The sequence below is a fragment of the Pseudophryne corroboree genome, chromosome 10 (assembly GCF_028390025.1).
Source record: "Pseudophryne corroboree isolate aPseCor3 chromosome 10, aPseCor3.hap2, whole genome shotgun sequence".
NCBI classification, from domain to species: domain Eukaryota; kingdom Metazoa; phylum Chordata; class Amphibia; order Anura; family Myobatrachidae; genus Pseudophryne; species Pseudophryne corroboree.
Genome location: NC_086453.1, coordinates 341,436,390 through 341,456,064, shown reverse-complemented (window position 1 = coordinate 341,456,064; position 19,675 = coordinate 341,436,390). Strand labels below are relative to the sequence as shown.

General features: G+C 48.0%; 1 protein-coding gene across 4 annotated transcripts in view; it reads right to left on the bottom strand.

Moving 5' to 3' along the window:
• SNX19 (sorting nexin 19) overlaps window positions 1-19,675 on the bottom strand; it is a 125,806-nt gene that overhangs the window by 61,472 nt on the left and 44,659 nt on the right. For all 4 annotated transcript variants that reach the window (XM_063943626.1, XM_063943627.1, XM_063943628.1 and 1 more), the window contains 3 exons: window positions 8,530-8,668; window positions 5,670-5,770; window positions 2,091-2,210 (listed from right to left, as the gene is read on the bottom strand). In XM_063943626.1, the coding sequence (XP_063799696.1) occupies window positions 2,091-2,210; window positions 5,670-5,770; window positions 8,530-8,668 (360 nt within the window). The remainder of the gene's footprint in view (window positions 1-2,090; window positions 2,211-5,669; window positions 5,771-8,529; window positions 8,669-19,675) is intronic.

The following is a 19,675-nucleotide window of genomic DNA, read 5'->3' as shown; positions in this document are numbered from 1 at the left end:
TATCTCTATATAGTGTCAGTGATCTGTCAGTACCTCCATATAGTGTCAGTACCTCCATATAGTGTCAGTATCTCCATATAGTGTCAGTATCTCCATATAGTGTCAGTGATCTACCAGTATATCCATATTTCAGTGACCTACCAGTATCTCTCTCCATATAGGGTCAGTGACCTATCAGTATCTCCATATAGCGTCAGTGATCTATCATTACCTCCATATAGTGTATGTGATATACCAGTATCTCCATATAGTGTCAGTGACCTACCAGTATCTCCATATAGCGTCAGTGATCTACCAGTATCTCTATATAGTATCAGTGATCAGTCAGTACCTCTATATAGTGTCAGTGATCTACTAATATCTCTATATAGCGTCAGTGATCTACCAATATCTCCATACAGTGTCAGTGATCTGTCAGTACCTCCATATAGTGTCAGTAACCTACCAGTATCTCCTTATAGCGTCAGTGATCTTTCATTACCTCCATATGGTGTATGTGATCTACCAGTATCTCCATATAGTGTCAGTGATCTATCATTACCTCCATATAGTGTATGTGATCTACCAGTGTCTCCATACAGTGTCAGTGACCTACCAGTATCTCCATATAGTGTCAGTGACCTACCAGTATCTCCATATAGTGTCAGTAACCTACCAGATCTTCATATAGTGTCAATGATCTACCAGTATCTCCATATAGTGTCAGTAACCTACCAGATCTTCATATAGTGTCAATGATCTACCAGTATCTCCATATAGAGGCAGTGATCAATCAGTACCTTCATATAATGTCAGTGACCTACCAGTATCTCCTTATAGTGTCAGTGATCTTTCATTACCTCCATATGGTGTATGTGATCTACCAGTATCTCTATATAGTGCCAGTAACCTACCAGTATCTCCATATAGTGTCAGTGATCTACCAGTATCTCTATATAGCGTCAGTAATCTGTCAGTACCTCTATATAGTGTCAGTGACCTAACAGTATCTACATATTGGCCCTCATTCCGAGTTGATCGCTCGCTAGCTACTTTTTGCAGCCGCGCAAACGCATAGTCGCCGCCCACGGGGGAGTGTATTTTCGCTTTGCAAGTGTGCGATCGCATGTGCAGCTAAGCGGTACAAAAACATTTTGTGCAAAACAAGACCAGCCCTGAAGTTACTTATCCTGTGCGATGATCCTAGCGACAGAGGTCCCGGAATTGACATCAGATACCTGCCCTGCAAACGCCTGCGCTTTTCCTACCACTCCCAGAAAAGGGTCAGTTGACACCCATAAATGCCCTCTTCCTGTCAATCTCCTTGCGACCGGCTGTGCGAATGGAATCGTCGCTAGACGCATTGCACAGCAACGATGCTGTTTGTACCCGTACGACGCACGTGCACATTGCAGTTTTGCAATTTTTTTACCTGATCGCTGTGCTGCGAAAATCGGCAGCGGGCGATCAACTCGGAATGACCCCCATAGTGTCAGTGATCTGTCAGTACAGGTTGAGTATCCCATATCCAAATATTCCGAAATACGGAATATTCCGAAATACGGAATTTTTTGAGTGAGACCGAAATAGTGAAATCTTTGTTTTCTGATGGCTCAATATACACAAACTTTGTTTAATACACAAAGTTATTAAAAATATTGTATTAAATGACCGTCAGGCTGTGTGAATAAGGTGTACATGAAACATAAATTAATTGTGTGAATGTACACACACTTTGTTTAATGCACAAAGATATTAAAAATATTGGCTAAAATGACCTTCAGGCTGTGTGTATAAGGTGTATATGTAACATAAATGCATTCTGTGCTTAGATTTAGGTCCCATCACCATGATATCTCATTATGGTATGCAATTATTCCAAAATACAGAAAAATCCCATATCCAAAATACCACTGGTCCCAAGCATTTTGGATAAAGGATACTCAACCTGTACCTCCATATAGTGTCTGTGACCTACCAGTATCTCCATATAGTGTCAGTGATCTATCATTACCTCCATATAGGGTCAGTGATCTATCATTACCTCCACATAGTGTATGTAATCTACCAGGACGGCATATCATGGAGATGCGGGCCTCATTATCTGGTACCTTGTCTATCCGCGAGACCAAGAATGGCTTTTTCACAAATGCAATCCGGGCATCAGTGTTCAGAGCCAGGAACTCCTGCACCTCCTCACTGCTGGCAATCTCCGGCACTGCGCAGAGTTGCTGTAACGGTGACAAGAACACACATATATACAATACATACAGTACATACACATATTATACTGCTACAGCATTCCAAATAACAAAACAGTTGTAACATAGTGTACTATGTATGGCTATTGCTGCTAGGTCTGTTACAAATGCAGGACGGTGCCAGAAAAGATACTGTGCAACCAATAGGAAATAGACAGTTGCCGGAGCTAGAATAAATACATTTATAAAGAAAAATAAATTAAATATGCATAATTAATGAGGGTTTGAAGAGAATAAAGCTTTACTGTATAGTGCCATTGCATAAACTCTACACTGGCATCAGCACTACAAGGGTTAATAGTCAGTGACACATGTCTGAGGGCATAACTCCACTTTAGCAGGTAACTGGAATTATCCAATCAGAAGATCTGTGTTTGCCACGGTGCCCAATGCCCTGAGAGCTGTACATGCTGGTGGTCTCTCTCTGCACGGTGCCCCTGACCCAATTATCAGTGCCCTCTGTGCCCTGTAGTCTGGGTATCTGAGAACAGTACATACTGGTGGGCTCTCTCTGCACGGTGCCCCTGACCCAATTATCAGTGCCCTCTGTGCCCTGTAGTCTGGGTATCTGAGAGTGGTACATGCTGGTGGGCTCTCTCTGCACGGTGCCCTGTAGTCTGGGTATCTGGGAGTGGTACATGCTGGTGGGCTCTCTCTGCACGGTGCCCCTGACCCAATTATCAGTGTCCTCTGTACCCTGTAGTCTGGGTATCTGAGAGCAGTACGTGCTGGTGGGCTCTCCCTGAACGGTGCCCCTGACCTGCTTATCAGTGTCCTCTGTACCATGTTGCTGGGTATCTGAGAGCAGTACATGCTGGTGGGCTCTCCCTGAACAGTGCCCCTGACCTGCTTATCAGTGCCCTCTGTACCATGTTGCTGGGTATCTGGGAGTGGTACATGCTGGTGGGCTCTCTCTGCACGGTGCCCCTGACCCGCTTATCAGTGCCCTCTGTACCCTGTAGTCTGGGTATCTGAGAGCTGTACATGCTGGTGGGCTCTCCCTGTATGGTGCCCCTGACCCAATTATCAGTGCCCTCTGTGCCCTGTAGTCTGGGTATCTGGGAGTGGTACATGCTGGTGGGCTCTCTCTGCACGGTGCCCCTGACCCAATTATCAGTGTCCTCTGTACCCTGTAGTCTGAGTATCTGAGAAAAGTACATACTGGTGGGCTCTCCCTGCACGGTGCCCCTGACCCACTTATCAGTGCCCTCTGTACCCTGTAGTCTGGGTATCTGAGAGCTGTACATGCTGGTGGGCTCTCCCTGAACAGTGCCCCTGACCTGCTCATCAGTGCCCTCTGTACCATGTTGCTGGGTATCTGGGAGTGGTACATGCTGGTGGGCTCTCTCTGCACGGTGCCCCTGACCCGCTTATCAGTGCCCTCTGTGCCCTGTAGTCTGGGTATCTGAGAGCAGTACAAGCTGGTGGGCTCTCCCTCTATGGTGCGCCTGTACCCAATTATCAGTGCCCTCTGTACCATGTTGCTGGGTATCTGGGAGTGGTACATGCTGGTGGGCTCTCTCTGCACGGTGCCCCTGACCCGCTTATCAGTGCCCTCTGTACCCTGTAGTCTGGGTAACTGAGAGCTGTACATGCTGGTGGGCTCTCTCTGCACGGTGCCCCTGACCCGCTTATCAGTGCCCTCTGTACCCTGTAGTCTGGGTAACTGAGAGCTGTACATGCTGGTGGGCTCTCTCTGCACGGTGCCCCTGACCCGCTTATCAGTGCCCTCTGTACCCTGTAGTCTGGGTAACTGAGAGCTGTACATGCTGGTGGGCTCTCTCTGCACGGTGCCCCTGACCCGCTTATCAGTGCTCTCTGTACCCTGTAGTCTGGGTAGCTGAAGAGCTGTACATGCTGGTGGGCTCTCCCTGCACGGTGCCCCTGACCCGCTTATCAGTGCCCTCTGTACCCTGTAGTCTGGGTAGCTGAAGAGCTGTACATGCTGGTGGGCTCTCCCTGTATGGTGCCCCTGACCCAATTATCAGTGCCCTCTGTGCCCTGTAGTCTGGGTATCTGGGAGTGGTACATGCTGGTGGGCTCTCTCTGCACGGTGCCCCTGACCCAATTATCAGTGTCCTCTGTACCCTGTAGTCTGGGTATCTGAGAGCAGTACATGCTGGTGGGCTCTCCCTGCACGGTGCCCCTGACCCGCTTATCAGTGCCCTCTGTACCCTGTAGTCTGGGTAACTGAGAGCTGTACATGCTGGTGGGCTCTCTCTGCACGGTGCCCCTGACCCGCTTATCAGTGCTCTCTGTACCCTGTAGTCTGGGTAGCTGAAGAGCTGTACATGCTGGTGGGCTCTCCCTGCACGGTGCCCCTGACCCGCTTATCAGTGCCCTCTGTACCCTGTAGTCTGGGTAGCTGAAGAGCTATACATGCTGGTGGGCTCTCCCTGTATGGTGCCCCTGACCCAATTATCAGTACCCTCTGTACCATGTTGCTGGGTATCTGGGAGTGGTACATGCTAGTGGGCTCTCCCTGCACGGTGCCCCTGACCCGCTTATCAGTGCCCTCTGTACCCTGTAGTCTGGGTAACTGAGAGCTGTACATGCTGGTGGGCTCTCCCTGCACGGTGCCCCTGACCCGCTTATCAGTGCCCTCTGTACCCTGGGTAACTGAGAGCTGTACATGCTGGTGGGCTCTCCCTGCACGGTGCCCCTGACCCGCTTATCAGTGTCCTCTGTACCCTTTAGCCTGGGTAACTGAGAGCTGTACATGCTGGTGGGCTCTCCCTGCACGGTGTCCCTGACCCGCTTATCAGTGCCCTCTGTACCCTGGGTAACTGAGAGCTGTACATGCTGGTGGGCTCTCCCTGCACGGTGCCCCTGACCCGCTTATCAGTGCCCTCTGTACCCTGGGTAACTGAGAGCTGTACATGCTGGTGGGCTCTCCCTGCACGGTGCCCCTGACCCGCTTATCAGTGTCCTCTGTACCCTTTAGCCTGGGTAACTGAGAGCTGTACATGCTGGTGGGCTCTCCCTGCACGGTGTCCCTGACCCGCTTATCAGTGCCCTCTGTACCCTGGGTAACTGAGAGCTGTACATGCTGGTGGGCTCTCCCTGCACGGTGCCCCTGACCCGCTTATCAGTGTCCTCTGTACCCTTTAGCCTGGGTAACTGAGAGCTGTACATGCTGGTGGGCTCTCCCTGTATGGTGCCCCTGACCCGCTTATCAGTGCCCTCTGTACCCTGGGTAACTGAGAGCTGTACATGCTGGTGGGCTCTCTCTGCACGGTGTCCCTGACCCGCTTATCAGTGCCCTCTGTACCCTGGGTAACTGAGAGCTGTACATGCTGGTGGGCTCTCCCTCTATGGTGCCCCTGACCCGCTTATCAGTGCCCTCTGTACCCTGGGTAACTGAGAGCTGTACATGCTGGTGGGCTCTCCCAGTATCTCTCTGTCGTGTCTGTACACCTCTTGACTGACCCTTAGAAATGACTCCAGGAGGCTCTTTCGTGCCTCCACCTTCTCACTGTCCATGTTCCCAAATGGCAAATCTGGAAGAAACTTCTTGGGTCCTTTAATGTCTGAAAGTAACAAAAAGAAACGAAACACAACAGTGAAGTCATTGTTATATGTCTCATAGGGAAAGTTAAGCTGCGCACACACAGAGCAGGCGATCCAGGTAAAGCATACACACTCTCGATGTGTCGGTCTCACATCACATGCAAGCATTTGATGTTGTCTATTCAGCCATGACGTGAACCCCTGCAGCGAGTGTACGGGAGGCCGTCGGACCAACCGCACACACAGCCAGATGCACTGATATACTGTATCTGAAGATATATCAGCCATTGGTTGTGCTGCACAGCCGACACGATATGTGTGTAGGTGACGCCGTTCACAGACATATCATTTGCATACACCCACCAGCGTTATATATTAGCCGTTCCAGCTGAAATATCTCCTACTGTGTACCCAGCTTAACAGTCTGCAATGGCAACACAACAAGCAATCAGGTTTTTGTTCATATCAGTAGCTATGGTTACAGCACGTTTATAAAAAGCCCAGGCCCTTAGTTTCCTGTGCATAGTTATAAGTAATATATATCGCAGCAGAGGTGTATGAATGCCTGGGGGGGAGGCTATGCCCACCCAAATCTTCTGCCAGCGGCCATCTTTCAAGTGACATTTTCATAATATTGTGCCAAAGGCCCTGCACCATGTATACAGGTGCAAGTTTTACCATATTCAATTACTTTGCCTTTTACACGCTCTGATTCTAATGGGTCTCCCCGTGCGTTGCAGAAAGTTGTATTTACTGCAGAATTTTCCTTGCAGAAAAATCCCGTCTGTGGGAATTAGCTCGCGGGGTTCCGGCAGCGGATTAAATCGCGCAGCGGCTAATTGGATGTGCCCCTAACCATGATATGCAGCTGTGGAATGAGATACTGCCCAGTTGTTGCAATCATTTCCTTTTAGTTTCATTATTTCACTGATCGCGGGATATACTGTATTTCTTTATAAGAGAAAATCCCGCACCTGGACTTTTTGATAATAATAGGTTTTAATATTGGGAATTATATGTTTTGTTCTTAACGTGCATAACACATATATATGTAAACATCGGTGCTACCCACTGATCCGAAAATATATATGGAAAGAAGAAATTGTAGCAGGGATCAGTTTCTTAGGGTGCACTCTATCCCATTTGCAAATAATTTAATAATTTCATAAATTTATTACTGAGTAATGTTCTCAAACAAAGATGACCAATATCCACGTGGAATATTCCTCTAGTTTATGTTCCACCTATGATATTATTATGATAATAATTAGGCCATAATAATATCATCTCTGTGCACAATGTGCCTCGTTATTAATCAATTAGTCTAAAAAGAATAAGGGCTAAAAAGATCTTAACTGTTCAAAAAGTATTTTTTAGAACACAAACACCTAATCAAAATATACTGGGGTATATTCAATTAGCAGCGATAACGGACTTTTCGCGTGAAAATTCCGGTTTTCGTGCGAAAAACCGGACTTTTCCCGCGAAATGCAATTACAGCCTATTCAATTTTCCTGGAAAATTTATCAGTGATCATTTTTTCACTAATTTCACTTCACCTACTCTGAAGCAGGTGAAAAGTTGGGAAAAGTCACTATTTTAAGGTAAAAATGTGTGGATATGGTACAGAACTCCTGGGACACCCCCCTTAATGACTAATTACGCACGTTGAGGTTTTTAATTATTTTTAATTGGCCAATAATGACATGTCATTTTTGGGGTGAAAAAGTGATGGAAATTGGGGTTCAAGGTATGGGACAGGTATATTGGGGTGCTTTATGAGTGGGACAGGTGTTTTTAGGCTTGCAGATGGGAGTAATCAGTCTGTTTCCACTTTTTTTTAAAGTACCCTAAAATGACCCAAATATATACTTATACCCATTTTCATGTACCCCAAATTTAATGAGAGCATTTATTTTGCTCAAAAAAATTTTGCTTTCTATCATTTTTTTGCCTTTTCTAAAAAATGCATACAACAGCCATTTCACACAATTTAAGTCCCCAAAAACTCTCTAATGTGATCTCTAACACACTTCTCTTCTGTTTTCCTATGTTAGTTTAGCATTTTTTGGGGTACAGGCTGATTTCCCCATTTTCACCGCAAAAATTTTCAGGTGAAACCCGTTTGGAATTAAATAGGTCGAAAAACGGAGCGTTTTCGCGGCAATTTTCGCCCGATTGCCGCAAAAAAATTTCGGGTGAAAAATTGACGTGAATTTGCGAATAATTGAATACCCTAGACTGTCTTTTAACAACATTTTAGAATGTATGAAAGAGTAACAAGAAAAAATCACACGGAGCTCGTCATACACATCCACCCACCCACGGCACTCCGACAAGTCAGGGCTTTGTCACCGCTCAATTCACGTCCCGAAACGCCCTATTTCACAGAAAAACAGACCCGGTCAAGTTGTGACTAACTCGGAAAAGGACAGACCTACGCACTAATGCGTGGATTCACATCTGAGCATGTTGTACGCTAAAACTGCCTTTTTGTGCCCACGACGATGGTGACGGTGTCAGCCCCATAATGTATAAAGCACTTTTGAATAAAGTGGAAAGATCTCCCTTGAAGACAGGGGCTTCCGTAACTTGCATAGCAATCTATGAGGGCTACAACACTGCCCTCTTATGTTTGGGCATGAAATTGCACGCTCGGATACAGTGTAAATGAGATGCCAGCCTATGTGTTTCACAAACTCTTGCCAGGACTAGAAGGAGACGTACTCAGTCTCTGTACGATCACACACACACAATATACATTAATACAGCTTCTCACGCTTAACGAACTTGCGCAGTTCAGCCTTCTCCTCCAGGCGGGTCTGAAGATTGAGGAACTCGCGGTACCTCCGGTTGACTGTGTGATAGGCCATTGGCTGCAGGGTGCCCAGAGACTGGCTGTCCAGAGCTGTATCATACTGCCGGACGGGAAAAGGAGACAAGTGAATCGAAGGGCAATGCCAACGCTAATCTCTGCCACATCCATCTAGGCCTAGAGCCACTCTAATGGGTCCGCTGCATTATGTCACCAGTCTCCGCATATATCCCCATGGATTTAGCCTTATTTTTACACTCACATCTCCTATCAGAAGATTCCACGTCTAATGGGGAGAGCCGCTAATATTCCCTGAGATGATGTGTATCTGTATGTGTCACTCTTCTCTCAAACGCAGGCATCGCTCTGGTTTTAATTAAATTCGTGTCAGCTTCCACTTGTTCTCTTTGAAGATGTGCTACCCCGTGGGTTTCACGCCTAACCCAATTCTGATGCCCAGAACTATTGTAGCATCTTTTGAAGTTACTGTGTACAACACGTTTTCATTAACTGCACATGTACAAATGATTAAGTCCCGTTTGTCTAGTTCCACTTAAATTAATAACGCAATGTTTTTCCTGGGTGGGAAGCGACTTGGACTGAAGGGATTTGTGATGTGTGTGGAAATTGAAGATCAGGCAGCTCTAAAGACTTAACCCTTCCCGTTCGCAATGTGCCAGCAAGAGAGGAGTTCTATCTACAGTAACTTGAAAGATCAGGTCTGGTTATTGTTCCCGCATGATAAATAATAGCATGCAGTATCCTGCATTGTATTCCTGGTACATTGAAACAATGATATACACAAACATATGTCAAGCTTGCAATAGATGAAAACGAGATTTATGGTAAGAACTTGCCATTGTTAAATCTCTTTCTGCAAGGTACACTGGGCTCCACAAGGATTAACATTGGGGTGTAGAGTAGGATCTTGATCCGAGGCACAAACAGGCTCAAAGCTTTGACTATTCCCAAGATGCACAGCGCTGCCTCCTCTATAACCCCGCCTCCGTGCACAGGAGCTCAGTTTCATTAACCAGCCCAATGCAGTAGCAGGTACCAAAGACGACAATCGCTCGTAGCCAATTACACCACATACTCACCACAGGAGAGGGTGTCAGCGGCTATGCCACACCAACCCAAAGAAGCTAAGTGCGTCAGGGTGGGCGCCTTGTGGAGCCCAGTGTACCTCGCAGAAAGAGATTTAACAACGGTAAGTTCTTACCATAAATCTCGTTTTCTGCTGCGGGGTACACTGGGCTCCACAAGGATTAACATCGGGGATGTACTAAAGCAGTTTCTTATGGGAGGGAATGCACTGTAGCGGGCACAAGAACCCGGCGTCCAAAGGAAGCATCCTGGGAGGCGGAAGTATCAAAGGCATAGAACCTTATAAACGTGTTCCCTGAGGACCACGTAGCCGCCTTGCACAATTGTTCAAGGGTCAAACCACGGTGGGCCGGCCAAGAAGGTCCAACCGACCGAGTAGAATGGGCTTTGATGGTAGCAGGAGCTGGACGACCAGTCTGTACATAAGCATGTGCAATCACCATTCTAATCCATCTGGCAAGAGTCTGCTTGGAAGCAGGCCAGCCACGTTTGTGAAAACCAAACAGTATAAACAGAGAATCAGATTTCCTAATGGAGGATGTTCTCTTCACGTAGATACGGAGAGCCCGTACCACATCCAAAGACCGCTCTTTGGAAAGACAACTTAGGAGAATTAAAGGCCTGAACCTGGTTAAGGTGGAAGGAAGACACCACCTTGGATAAATAACCCGGTCGCGTTCTAAGAACCGCCCGGTCACAATGAAAAATCAAATGGGGGGACTTACAGGATAAGGCACCCAAATCCGAGACCCTCCTAGCTGAAGCAATAGCCAGCAAAAATAGCACCTTAAGGAACAGCCACTTAAGGTCAGCAGAGGAAAGAGGTTCAAATGGAGACTCTTGCAAGGCCTCCAGTACCACCAACAGGTCCCAAGGGGCCACAGGAGGTACATAAGGAGGCTGAATCCGCAACACGCCCTGAGTGAATGTATGAACATCCGGAAGGGCAGCAATCTTTCTCTGAAACCAAACCGACAAGGCAAAAATTTGAACCTTGAGGGAGGCCAGACGCATGCCTAAGTCCAGGCCCTGTTGTAGGAAAGCCAACAGTTTGGCCGTGCTAAACTTGAAAAGGTCATGATTGTGAGACGCACACCAAGTAAAGTAAGCATTCCAGACCCTATGGTAAATCCGAGCAGAAGCCGGCTTACGGGCCTTCAACATAGTTTGAATGACCGCCTCAGAAAAACCCTTGGCACTCAGGACGGAAGCTTCAAGAGCCATGCCATCAAAGCCAGACGGTGCAAGTCCTGGTAAACACAAGGGCCCTGAACGAGGAGGTCTGGTCGTTGTATAGGTAGAAGGGGACGATCTAGCGAGAGGCCCTGTAGATCGGAGAACCAGTGCCGTCTGGGTCATGCTGGAGCGATCAGAAGTAGGTTTCCTCCTTCTTGCTTGAACTTCCGTATTACTCTGGGCAGGAGTGACACCGGAGGGAACACGTACGGCAGCCGAAAGGTCCATGGGATTGACAGAGCATCCACGAACGCTGCTTGAAGATCCCTTGTCTTTGCTCCAAAGACCGGAACCTTGTGATTGTGTCGAGACGCCATCAGGTCCACATCTGGAAGGCCCCACTTTTCCACGAGAAGTTGAAACACCTCTGGATGGAGGCTCCATTCTCCGGCATGTACGTCCTGACGACTGATAAAGTCCGCTTCCCAGATTAGGACCCACGGAATGAACACTGCGGATATAGCCGGCAGATGGCGTTCTGCCCACTGAAGAATCTGAGATACTTCCTTCATTGCCATGCGACTTCGAGTGCCGCCTTGATGATTGATGTACGCCACCGTGGTGGCGTTGTCAGATTGCACTTGAACAGGTCTGTTCTGTATTAGATGCTGTGCCATTGTCAACGGATTGAACACTTCCCGCAGTTCCAGAATATTTATCTGGAGTAGAGACTCCTCCTTGGTCCACCGACCCTGAAGAGAGAGTGTTGTTCCAACACTGCGCCCCAACCTCTCAGACTGGCATCCGTCGTCAGCAGGACCCAGTTGGATATCCAGAAGTGACGGCCCCTGCTCAATCGTTGGTCCTGAAGCCACCAGCTCAGTGAAAGGCGGACCTCCGGAGACAAGGAGATCATGTGAGATCTGATCCGGTGAGGCAGGCCAGCCCACTTGGTCAGAAGTAACTTCTGCAGAGGGCGAGAATGGAGTTGAGCATACTCCACCACGTCGAAAGCCGACACCATGAGACCTAGCACTTGCATTGCCGAATGTATCGACACTTGCGGACGAGATAGGAAGCATCGAATCCTGTCCTGAAGCTTCAGGACTTTCTCCTGAGACAAGAACAACCGTTGGTTGTGAGAGTGTCCAATAACGCTCCCAGGTGTACCATGCTCCGAACAGGGACCAGGGAGGATTTCTTCCAGTTGATCAGCCACCCGTGGGCTTTCATGAACTGGACCGTCAGATCTAGATGACACAGGAGAAGTTCTGGGAATTTGCCAGGATCAACAAATCGTCCAAGTACGGTAGGATCCTGACCCCTTGACGGCGGAGTGTAGCCGTCATGACCGCCATTACTTTGGTGAAAACTCGGGGAGCCATTGTCAAACCAAAGGGTAACACCCGAAATTGGTAATGAAGATTACCCACCGCAAACCTGAGGTACTGCTGATGAGACACTGCAATAGGAATATGCATGTAGGCATCCTATATGTCCAGGGAGACCATATAGTCCCCAGGCTCCAAGGCCAGAACAATAGAGCGCAGAGTTTCCATACGAAACTTGGAGACCCGCACATACTTGTTCAAGGACTTTAGATTGAGAATGGGCCGCGAGGACCCGTTCGGTTTCGGGACTAGAAACAGCGGTGAATAGTACCCCTTGCCTCTCTGAGCCAGAGGCACCTGTACTACCACTCCTGTGGACAGAAGGGAATGTACCACCGAATGCAGAGTGTTTGCCTTTGTCGGGTCCAGAGGAACATCTGTCAGGCAAAAATCGATGAGGGGGACGAATCTTGAAGGATACGGCGTAACCTCGAGTGACGACTTCCCTTACCCAGGCATCGGAAGTGGTCTTCAACCATTCCTGGGCAAAACCTAGAAGTCGGCCCCCCACCCTGGGATCCCCGCCCCGTCATGCGGCAGGCTTGTCAGTTTTGGAAGAAGGCTGACGGGTAGCCCAGGCTCGCTTCGGTCTGGGCTTGGCAGGTCTGGAAGCGCTAGCTTGCTTTGGGTACGCCTGACCTTTTGCTTTACCTGGAGGACGAAAGGGCCGAGGGAAAGTACTTTCAGCCTTCTGCGTGGAAGGAGCTGTACTGAGTAGGCAAGCTGTTTTAGCAGTAGCCAGATCAGCCACAATCTTATTGAGGTCTTCTCCAAAGAGAATGTCTCCCTTGAAAGGAAGCACCTCCAGGGTTTTCTTAGAATCCATATCCACCGACCAGGATCTCAACCAAAGGATACGTCTGGCCAAGACGGACGTAGTAGCAGCCTTGGCCGCCAGCACCCCGGCATCGGAGGCCACCTCCTTAAGGTACAGAGAAGCCATGGTAATATATGAGAGACATTGTCGAGCATGCTCAGATGCATTAGAAGGCAGCTCCGCCTCTAGCTCCTGAGCCCACGCCTCAACAGCTTCAGCAGCCCAAGTTGCTGCAATGGTTGGCCTATGCACAGCCCCTGTTAGGGTGTAAATCACTTTCAAACAACCCTCCACACGTCTATCCGTCGGTTCCTTCAGAGGTGACGGTAGTTACTGGCAGAGCAGAGGACTCTACCATGCGTGCTACATGAGAATCTACGGGCGGAGGAGTTTCCCAATTTTTACATAGCTCCGCAGAGAGAGGATAGCGAGCCAACAGTCTCTTATTCGGTGTGAATTTCGTCCCCGGATTTTCCCAGTACTCCTGACGTATGTCAGCCAGGTGTTGAGAATGAGGTAAAACTTGTTTAACCACCTTCTTACGTTTAAATCCGGCTTTTAAGAGACAACCTCAGGCTCAGGTTCATCAGAGACCTGAAGAATGAGCCTGATAGCCTCAATCAAATCAGGGACATCAACCATTGACTTCCCTTCCCCATCAGAAGCATCTGAGTCAGTGTCTGTGGGGTCAGTATATGCACCATCCTCCTCAGAGGATGTGTCCGGAATAGCAGTGGATTGTGAGGAGGTAATGGCCCATTTAGAAGATGTCTTAGTCTTAGGTGGGCGAGAGTGAGATTTAGATTTAGTCAGTGACCGGTTCAATTGCTGTAACTGAGTGGAGATTTGATCTGCCCATGGCAGATTAATTGACGGGACCATAAACTGCTGCATTGGCACAGGTGGTCCCACAGGGGGCGCCAATTTAGTTACAAGCGTGTTTAACAGCGTGGAAAAGGTAGCCCAAGGTGGGTCATTTGTTGCCCCCGGTGCTACAGACCCACTGGGGAGTAAAGAACCCCCTGAACCTGAACTCTCTGCTGCCAAATTTTCCTCCAAAATGTCTGCGGCATCACCACCACGCAATGTGGGAGAAGCCCCAGTTCCGTTGCCTCGTGTAGCTGACATAACAATAAGCACAATATTGGGCAACCTGGTACAATACTTAGCAGCTATATACCTAGCAAGAACTCCCTGTGAAGTGTGACCTTCCTGTCAGCACAAACCGGGAATCCAAGAGATATATGGCAACTATAAATCTCAAAGAAAAATACACAGCAAGTATATCATGTGAAATACCTATGTTATTTAGAAAACCTGACACACTTAGCCCCTCAGGTTACAGAATATAGGAGCAGCACGCTGAGTGAAATACCCGATATGGCAGCCACGCAGCAGCTACATGCACACACACACATACTGTATATAGTCACAAGTGTACCATGCAGAAATTATACACCATAAAACTGCACTGGACTAGCAATACAAAGTAATACTCAGTATAGCTATATATGTTAACAATAGATATAACAAAGCACAGTAGATACTGGATGTATATCACAGGTTGTTTGTACCACACAGCCCTGAATGTATGCACTCTTTCTTAACTAACACTGTCCCTTGACAGGTAGAATACTTAAGTGTCCTGTAAAATGCACAGCGCTGGCGATCAGGCGGCTTTACAGATGAGGATTTGCACCAGCAGTCCCAGGAATAGCGCAGCTCCGTGTGATGGCGGCTGACAGGGAGTGAGGGAGAGATATGCAGCTCCAGGGCGGGAACATTCACTGAAATTGCGCCCTGGGGCTGGGGGAGGGGCTACAGGTTAGGCCTTATCCCCCCTGCTGGATTTCCCACCGGGCGCTGTGGCTTTGTAAAACAGGGTTTTTAAGAGAGAAAAACCCCCACCTGTGCCCTGTGTCCCAGTGACTATTGGAGCGGCTGCCCAATTACAGTGTCCACGCCAGCGCGCGCAGCCCACCTCCCACGGCCGTGCCGGATCGCGGTTAACAGCGGGCCAAAGAGACCCCTTACCTCCCCTTGTACCTGCAGCCACGCGATCCTGGAGGGCAGCGGCGGGTGTGTGTGACTGACAGGAAAGACACCGGAGCCTCCGCTGTAGTTACCCGGCAACCAGGGGGCAGGAGTATACAGCGCCGCTGGGGGAGTGATGGAGCTGCAGCAAAGTGTGTCTTATGTGACATACATAAAAGCTGCAGCCCTTGAAGTCTTCAAAAGTTCTTCTTTTCTTCTAATTAAGCTATAATATGGGCTGCAAAGGAAGACCCCCTGTTGATTGCCTGCTTACTGCATGGCACCAACTTACAAACTGAGCTCCTGTGCACGGAGGCGGGGTTATAGAGGAGGCGGCGTTGTGCATCTTGGGAACAGTCAAAGCTTTGAGCCTGTTGGTGCCTCGGATCAAGATCCTACTCTACACCCCGATGTTAATCATTGTGGAGCCCAGTGTACCCCACAGCAGAAAGATAGGGTTGTTGTTTTTTGCTACTGTATTTATTAAATCCAGGTTTCCTGTATCCATATGGGTGCACGGCTAACCTTGGGGTACAGATGGAGATATTGCAGGAATAGGCACCTGCTTCCGCACCTATACGCCCCTCATCCAATCAGATTTTCAAATCCCATAGGCTAAAACAGAATAGAGCAAATCAAACAAAACATTTGAACAAACAATACATTTGAAACAAAGAGGTGGGAACGTATTATCCTTCAAATGGATTCAGAGAAATGGATTTAAAGGCAGGTACTGTAGCAAAACACGTCATCTCTCTTTCACCCCCCTGGGGGACATTGCTGATCTTGGGTACCCCCCGAAGTAGATATAAGAGAAGGGTGCACACAGACGCAGTTGTACACAAGACTTTCTGCTCGAAACTGGCATCTTTTAATCCATTTTACGCAAGTAAGCAATCTACATAGACCCACAAAGCTCTAACCACATGCAGAGCTCTGGGAGTCCAGCATCTTGGGTCAGATGACATTCTCATACCACTCTGGGCTGGAAGGAAGGGTTGGCGCACAAGGCAGTTCTGTCCCCATGACAGACCAGATACAGTAAGACATACAAGATAGGGCAGACAACCATCTAGCAGACAGTAAAAAATTATTTAAAATAAAAATGTTTCAGGTTAGGAAGCTAAAATCAATGGATCCAGTAGGCATGAATAACTTTTTTTTAATGCCCAAAAGACCAAGTTAAGGTGTCACGGAACAACTGGCAGAACCCATGGGGAGGTTGAATGCAGAGGATCCCCTTAAGAAAAGTTGGAAGCTCAGGAATGTTCTACAGTTACCTCTGGCAGAAGATAGATACGACTGAAACCTGGCCTATAAGAGAGAACAGTTTCATGCCACTGTCCAGCCCATCACACAAAAGGAGAATTCAAACAAAAGGATGAAGGATGAACCTCTGTTCTTTCACACAAACCTACAGAATGAAGGACTTCCACATACTATGGTAAGTTTTCCAAGGAGCCCAAGTTCCCCACCCTAATTATGGCCTGAATGACCATCTCAGATATCACCTCTGCCCAGTGGTTCCTATACTTTTTTTTAACCATGGCGCCTTTTAGTTTCAGCATTTCTCCACTGCACTCCTAGGATAAAAGATTCTTCTTATTAAAAAATATTAAATTAAGTATTTGTTTGTGCTAAAGGGAGGCTCCTAGATTATTGCCAGAGAGCCTGCAATGGTGCTGATGCGTCCTCCCATGTAGTTGCTGCAGTCACCTTAAACAACCCTTCTAGTCGCATCTAGTCGTAATCGCGGTTATTAATGCCGGGTGTCTTTTTGAGCATTGTTTTCAAAAATGTGTCTTATTTGTATTGCTATGAGAATGGAACACACAAGCATCTCATGCTGAGTAAACTGATATGCGGAATGCCTATAGTCTGTGTGCCACTGCGGCTGTATCCGCATACGAAATGCTTTGTAACTGTGTTTATCTAGAAGACACTATAGCGTAGAATTTCTTATGCAGATGCAGCTGCAGACACACACAGAATATGGGAATGGAGCATCACATTTTAAACATCTGCTTGTGCGTCTTATTCACAGAGAAGTGGATAAGACGCATTTTCTGCAAAAATAAAAAAATAAATGAAAAAACTAACACATAAAAACTATAACCGATCTGCTGCTTCCAGCATCCCAGCAGCAGCAGAACAGTGCCCACAAACCGCGAGTGGTCATCTGCCCCAGCTTGCGAGCACTTCCAGGTGCCGTGAGCTGTTCGCGATATGCACCCTCCGGGTCCCGGCGTCATCTGTGATTAAATTGGAATGGTAGGGAGAGCTGCAGCGTCACCCTCATACGCCTGGTCAGTGGCCGTGAGGCCCCAACATTTATTCACTGTAGTGAATGTAAACATATTTGTGTTGTGCGGTTTTCATTTTGTGCGCGCTGCTGGTTTTAATTTTTAAATGTGTTTATTTTATTCTAGACAACCCACAAGATGTAAATTCATTTAAGCGCTTCAATTTCTTTACAATTCTCAGAGTTTGTACTGGAAACAGTATTTTGATTTATTTATATTGATTGTTGCTACTTTGCTTAACCAGCCCTACCCCCTGGGACATACAATACCCACCCCTGAATGTAACCCAACCCCCAGCCTCCAAAAACATACCCCTCAACGCCCCAAGCCCCAGAGACACACACTACACACTCACTCCAGCCCCCCCGGACTCAGAGGCATAAAAATAAGATTTTACTTACCGATAAATCTATTTCTCGTAGTCCGTAGTGGATGCTGGGGACTCCGTCAGGACCATGGGGAATAGCGGCTCCGCAGGAGACAGGGCACAAAAGTAAAAGCTTTAGGATCAGGTGGTGTGCACTGGCTCCTCCCCCCATGACCCTCCTCCAAGCCTCAGTTAGGATACTGTGCCCGGACGAGCGTACACAATAAGGAAGGATTTTGAATCCCGGGTAAGACTCATACCAGCCACACCAATCACACTGTACAACCTGTGATCTGAACCCAGTTAACAGCATGATAACAGCGGAGCCTCTGAAAAGATGGCTCACAACAATAATAACCCGATTTTTGTACCAATAACTATGTACAAGTATTGCAGACAATCCGCACTTGGGATGGGCGCCCAGCATCCACTACGGACTACGAGAAATAGATTTATCGGTAAGTAAAATCTTATTTTCTCTAACGTCCTAGTGGATGCTGGGGACTCCGTCAGGACCATGGGGATTATACCAAAGCTCCCAAACGGGCGGGAGAGTGCGGATGACTCTGCAGCACCGAATGAGAGAACTCCAGGTCCTCTTTAGCCAGGGTATCAAATTTGTAGAATTTTACAAACGTGTTCTCCCCCCGACCACGTAGCTGCTCGGCAGAGTTGTAATGCCGAGACCCCTCGGGCAGCCGCCCAGGATGAGCCCACCTTCCTTGTGGAATGGGCATTTACATATTTTGGCTGTGGCAGGCCTGCCACAGAATGTGCAAGCTGAATTGTACTACACATCCAACTAGCAATCGTCTGCTTAGAAGCAAGAGCACCCAGTTTGTTGGGTGCATACAGGATAACAGCAAGTCAGTTCTCCTGACTCCAGCCGTCCTGGAAACCGATATTTTCAGGGCCCTGACAACATCTAGCAACTTGGAGTCCTCCAAGTCCCTAGTAGCCGCAGGTACCACAATAAGCTGGTTCAGGTGAAACGCTGACACCACCTTAGGGAGAAACTGGGGACGAGTCCGCAGCTCTGCCCTGTCCGAATGGACAATCAGATATGGGCTTTTGTGAGACAAAGCCGCCAATTCTGACACTCGCCTGGCCGAGGCCAGGGCCAACATCATGGTCACTTTCCATGTGAGATATTTCAAATCCACAGATTTGAGCGGTTTAAACCAATGTGATTTGAGGAATCCCAGAACTACGTTGAGATCCCACAGTGCCACTGGAGGCACAAAAGGGGGTTGTATATGCAGTACTCCCTTGACAAACTTCTGGACTTCAGGAACTGAAGCCAATTCTTTCTGGAAGAAAATCGACAGGGCCGAAATTTGAACCTTAATGGACCCCAATCTGAGGCCCATAGACACTCCTGTTTGCAGGAAATGCAGGAATCGACCGAGTTGAAATTTCTTCGTGGAGCCTTCCTGGCCTCACACCACGCAACATATTTTCGCCACATGTGGTGATAATGTTGTGCGGTCACGTCCTTCCTGGCTTTGACCAGGGTAGGAATGACCTCTTCCGGAATGCCTTTTTCCCTTAGGATCCGGCGTTCAACCGCCATGCCGTCAAACGCAGTCGCGGTAAGTCTTGGAACAGACATGGTACGTGCTGAAGCAAGTCCCTTCTTAGCGGCAGAGGTCATGAGTCCTCTGTGAGTATCTCTTGAAGTTCCGGGTACCAAGTCCTTCTTGGCCAATCCGGAGCCACGAGTATAGTTCTTACTCCTCTACGTCTTATAATTCTCAATACCTTGGGTATGAGAAGCAGAGGAGGGAACACATACACCGACTGGTACGCCCACGGTGTTACCAGAACGTCCACAGCTATTGCCTGAAAGTCTCTTGACCTGGCGCAATACCTGTCCAGTTTTTTGTTCAGGCGGGACGCCATCATGTACACCTTT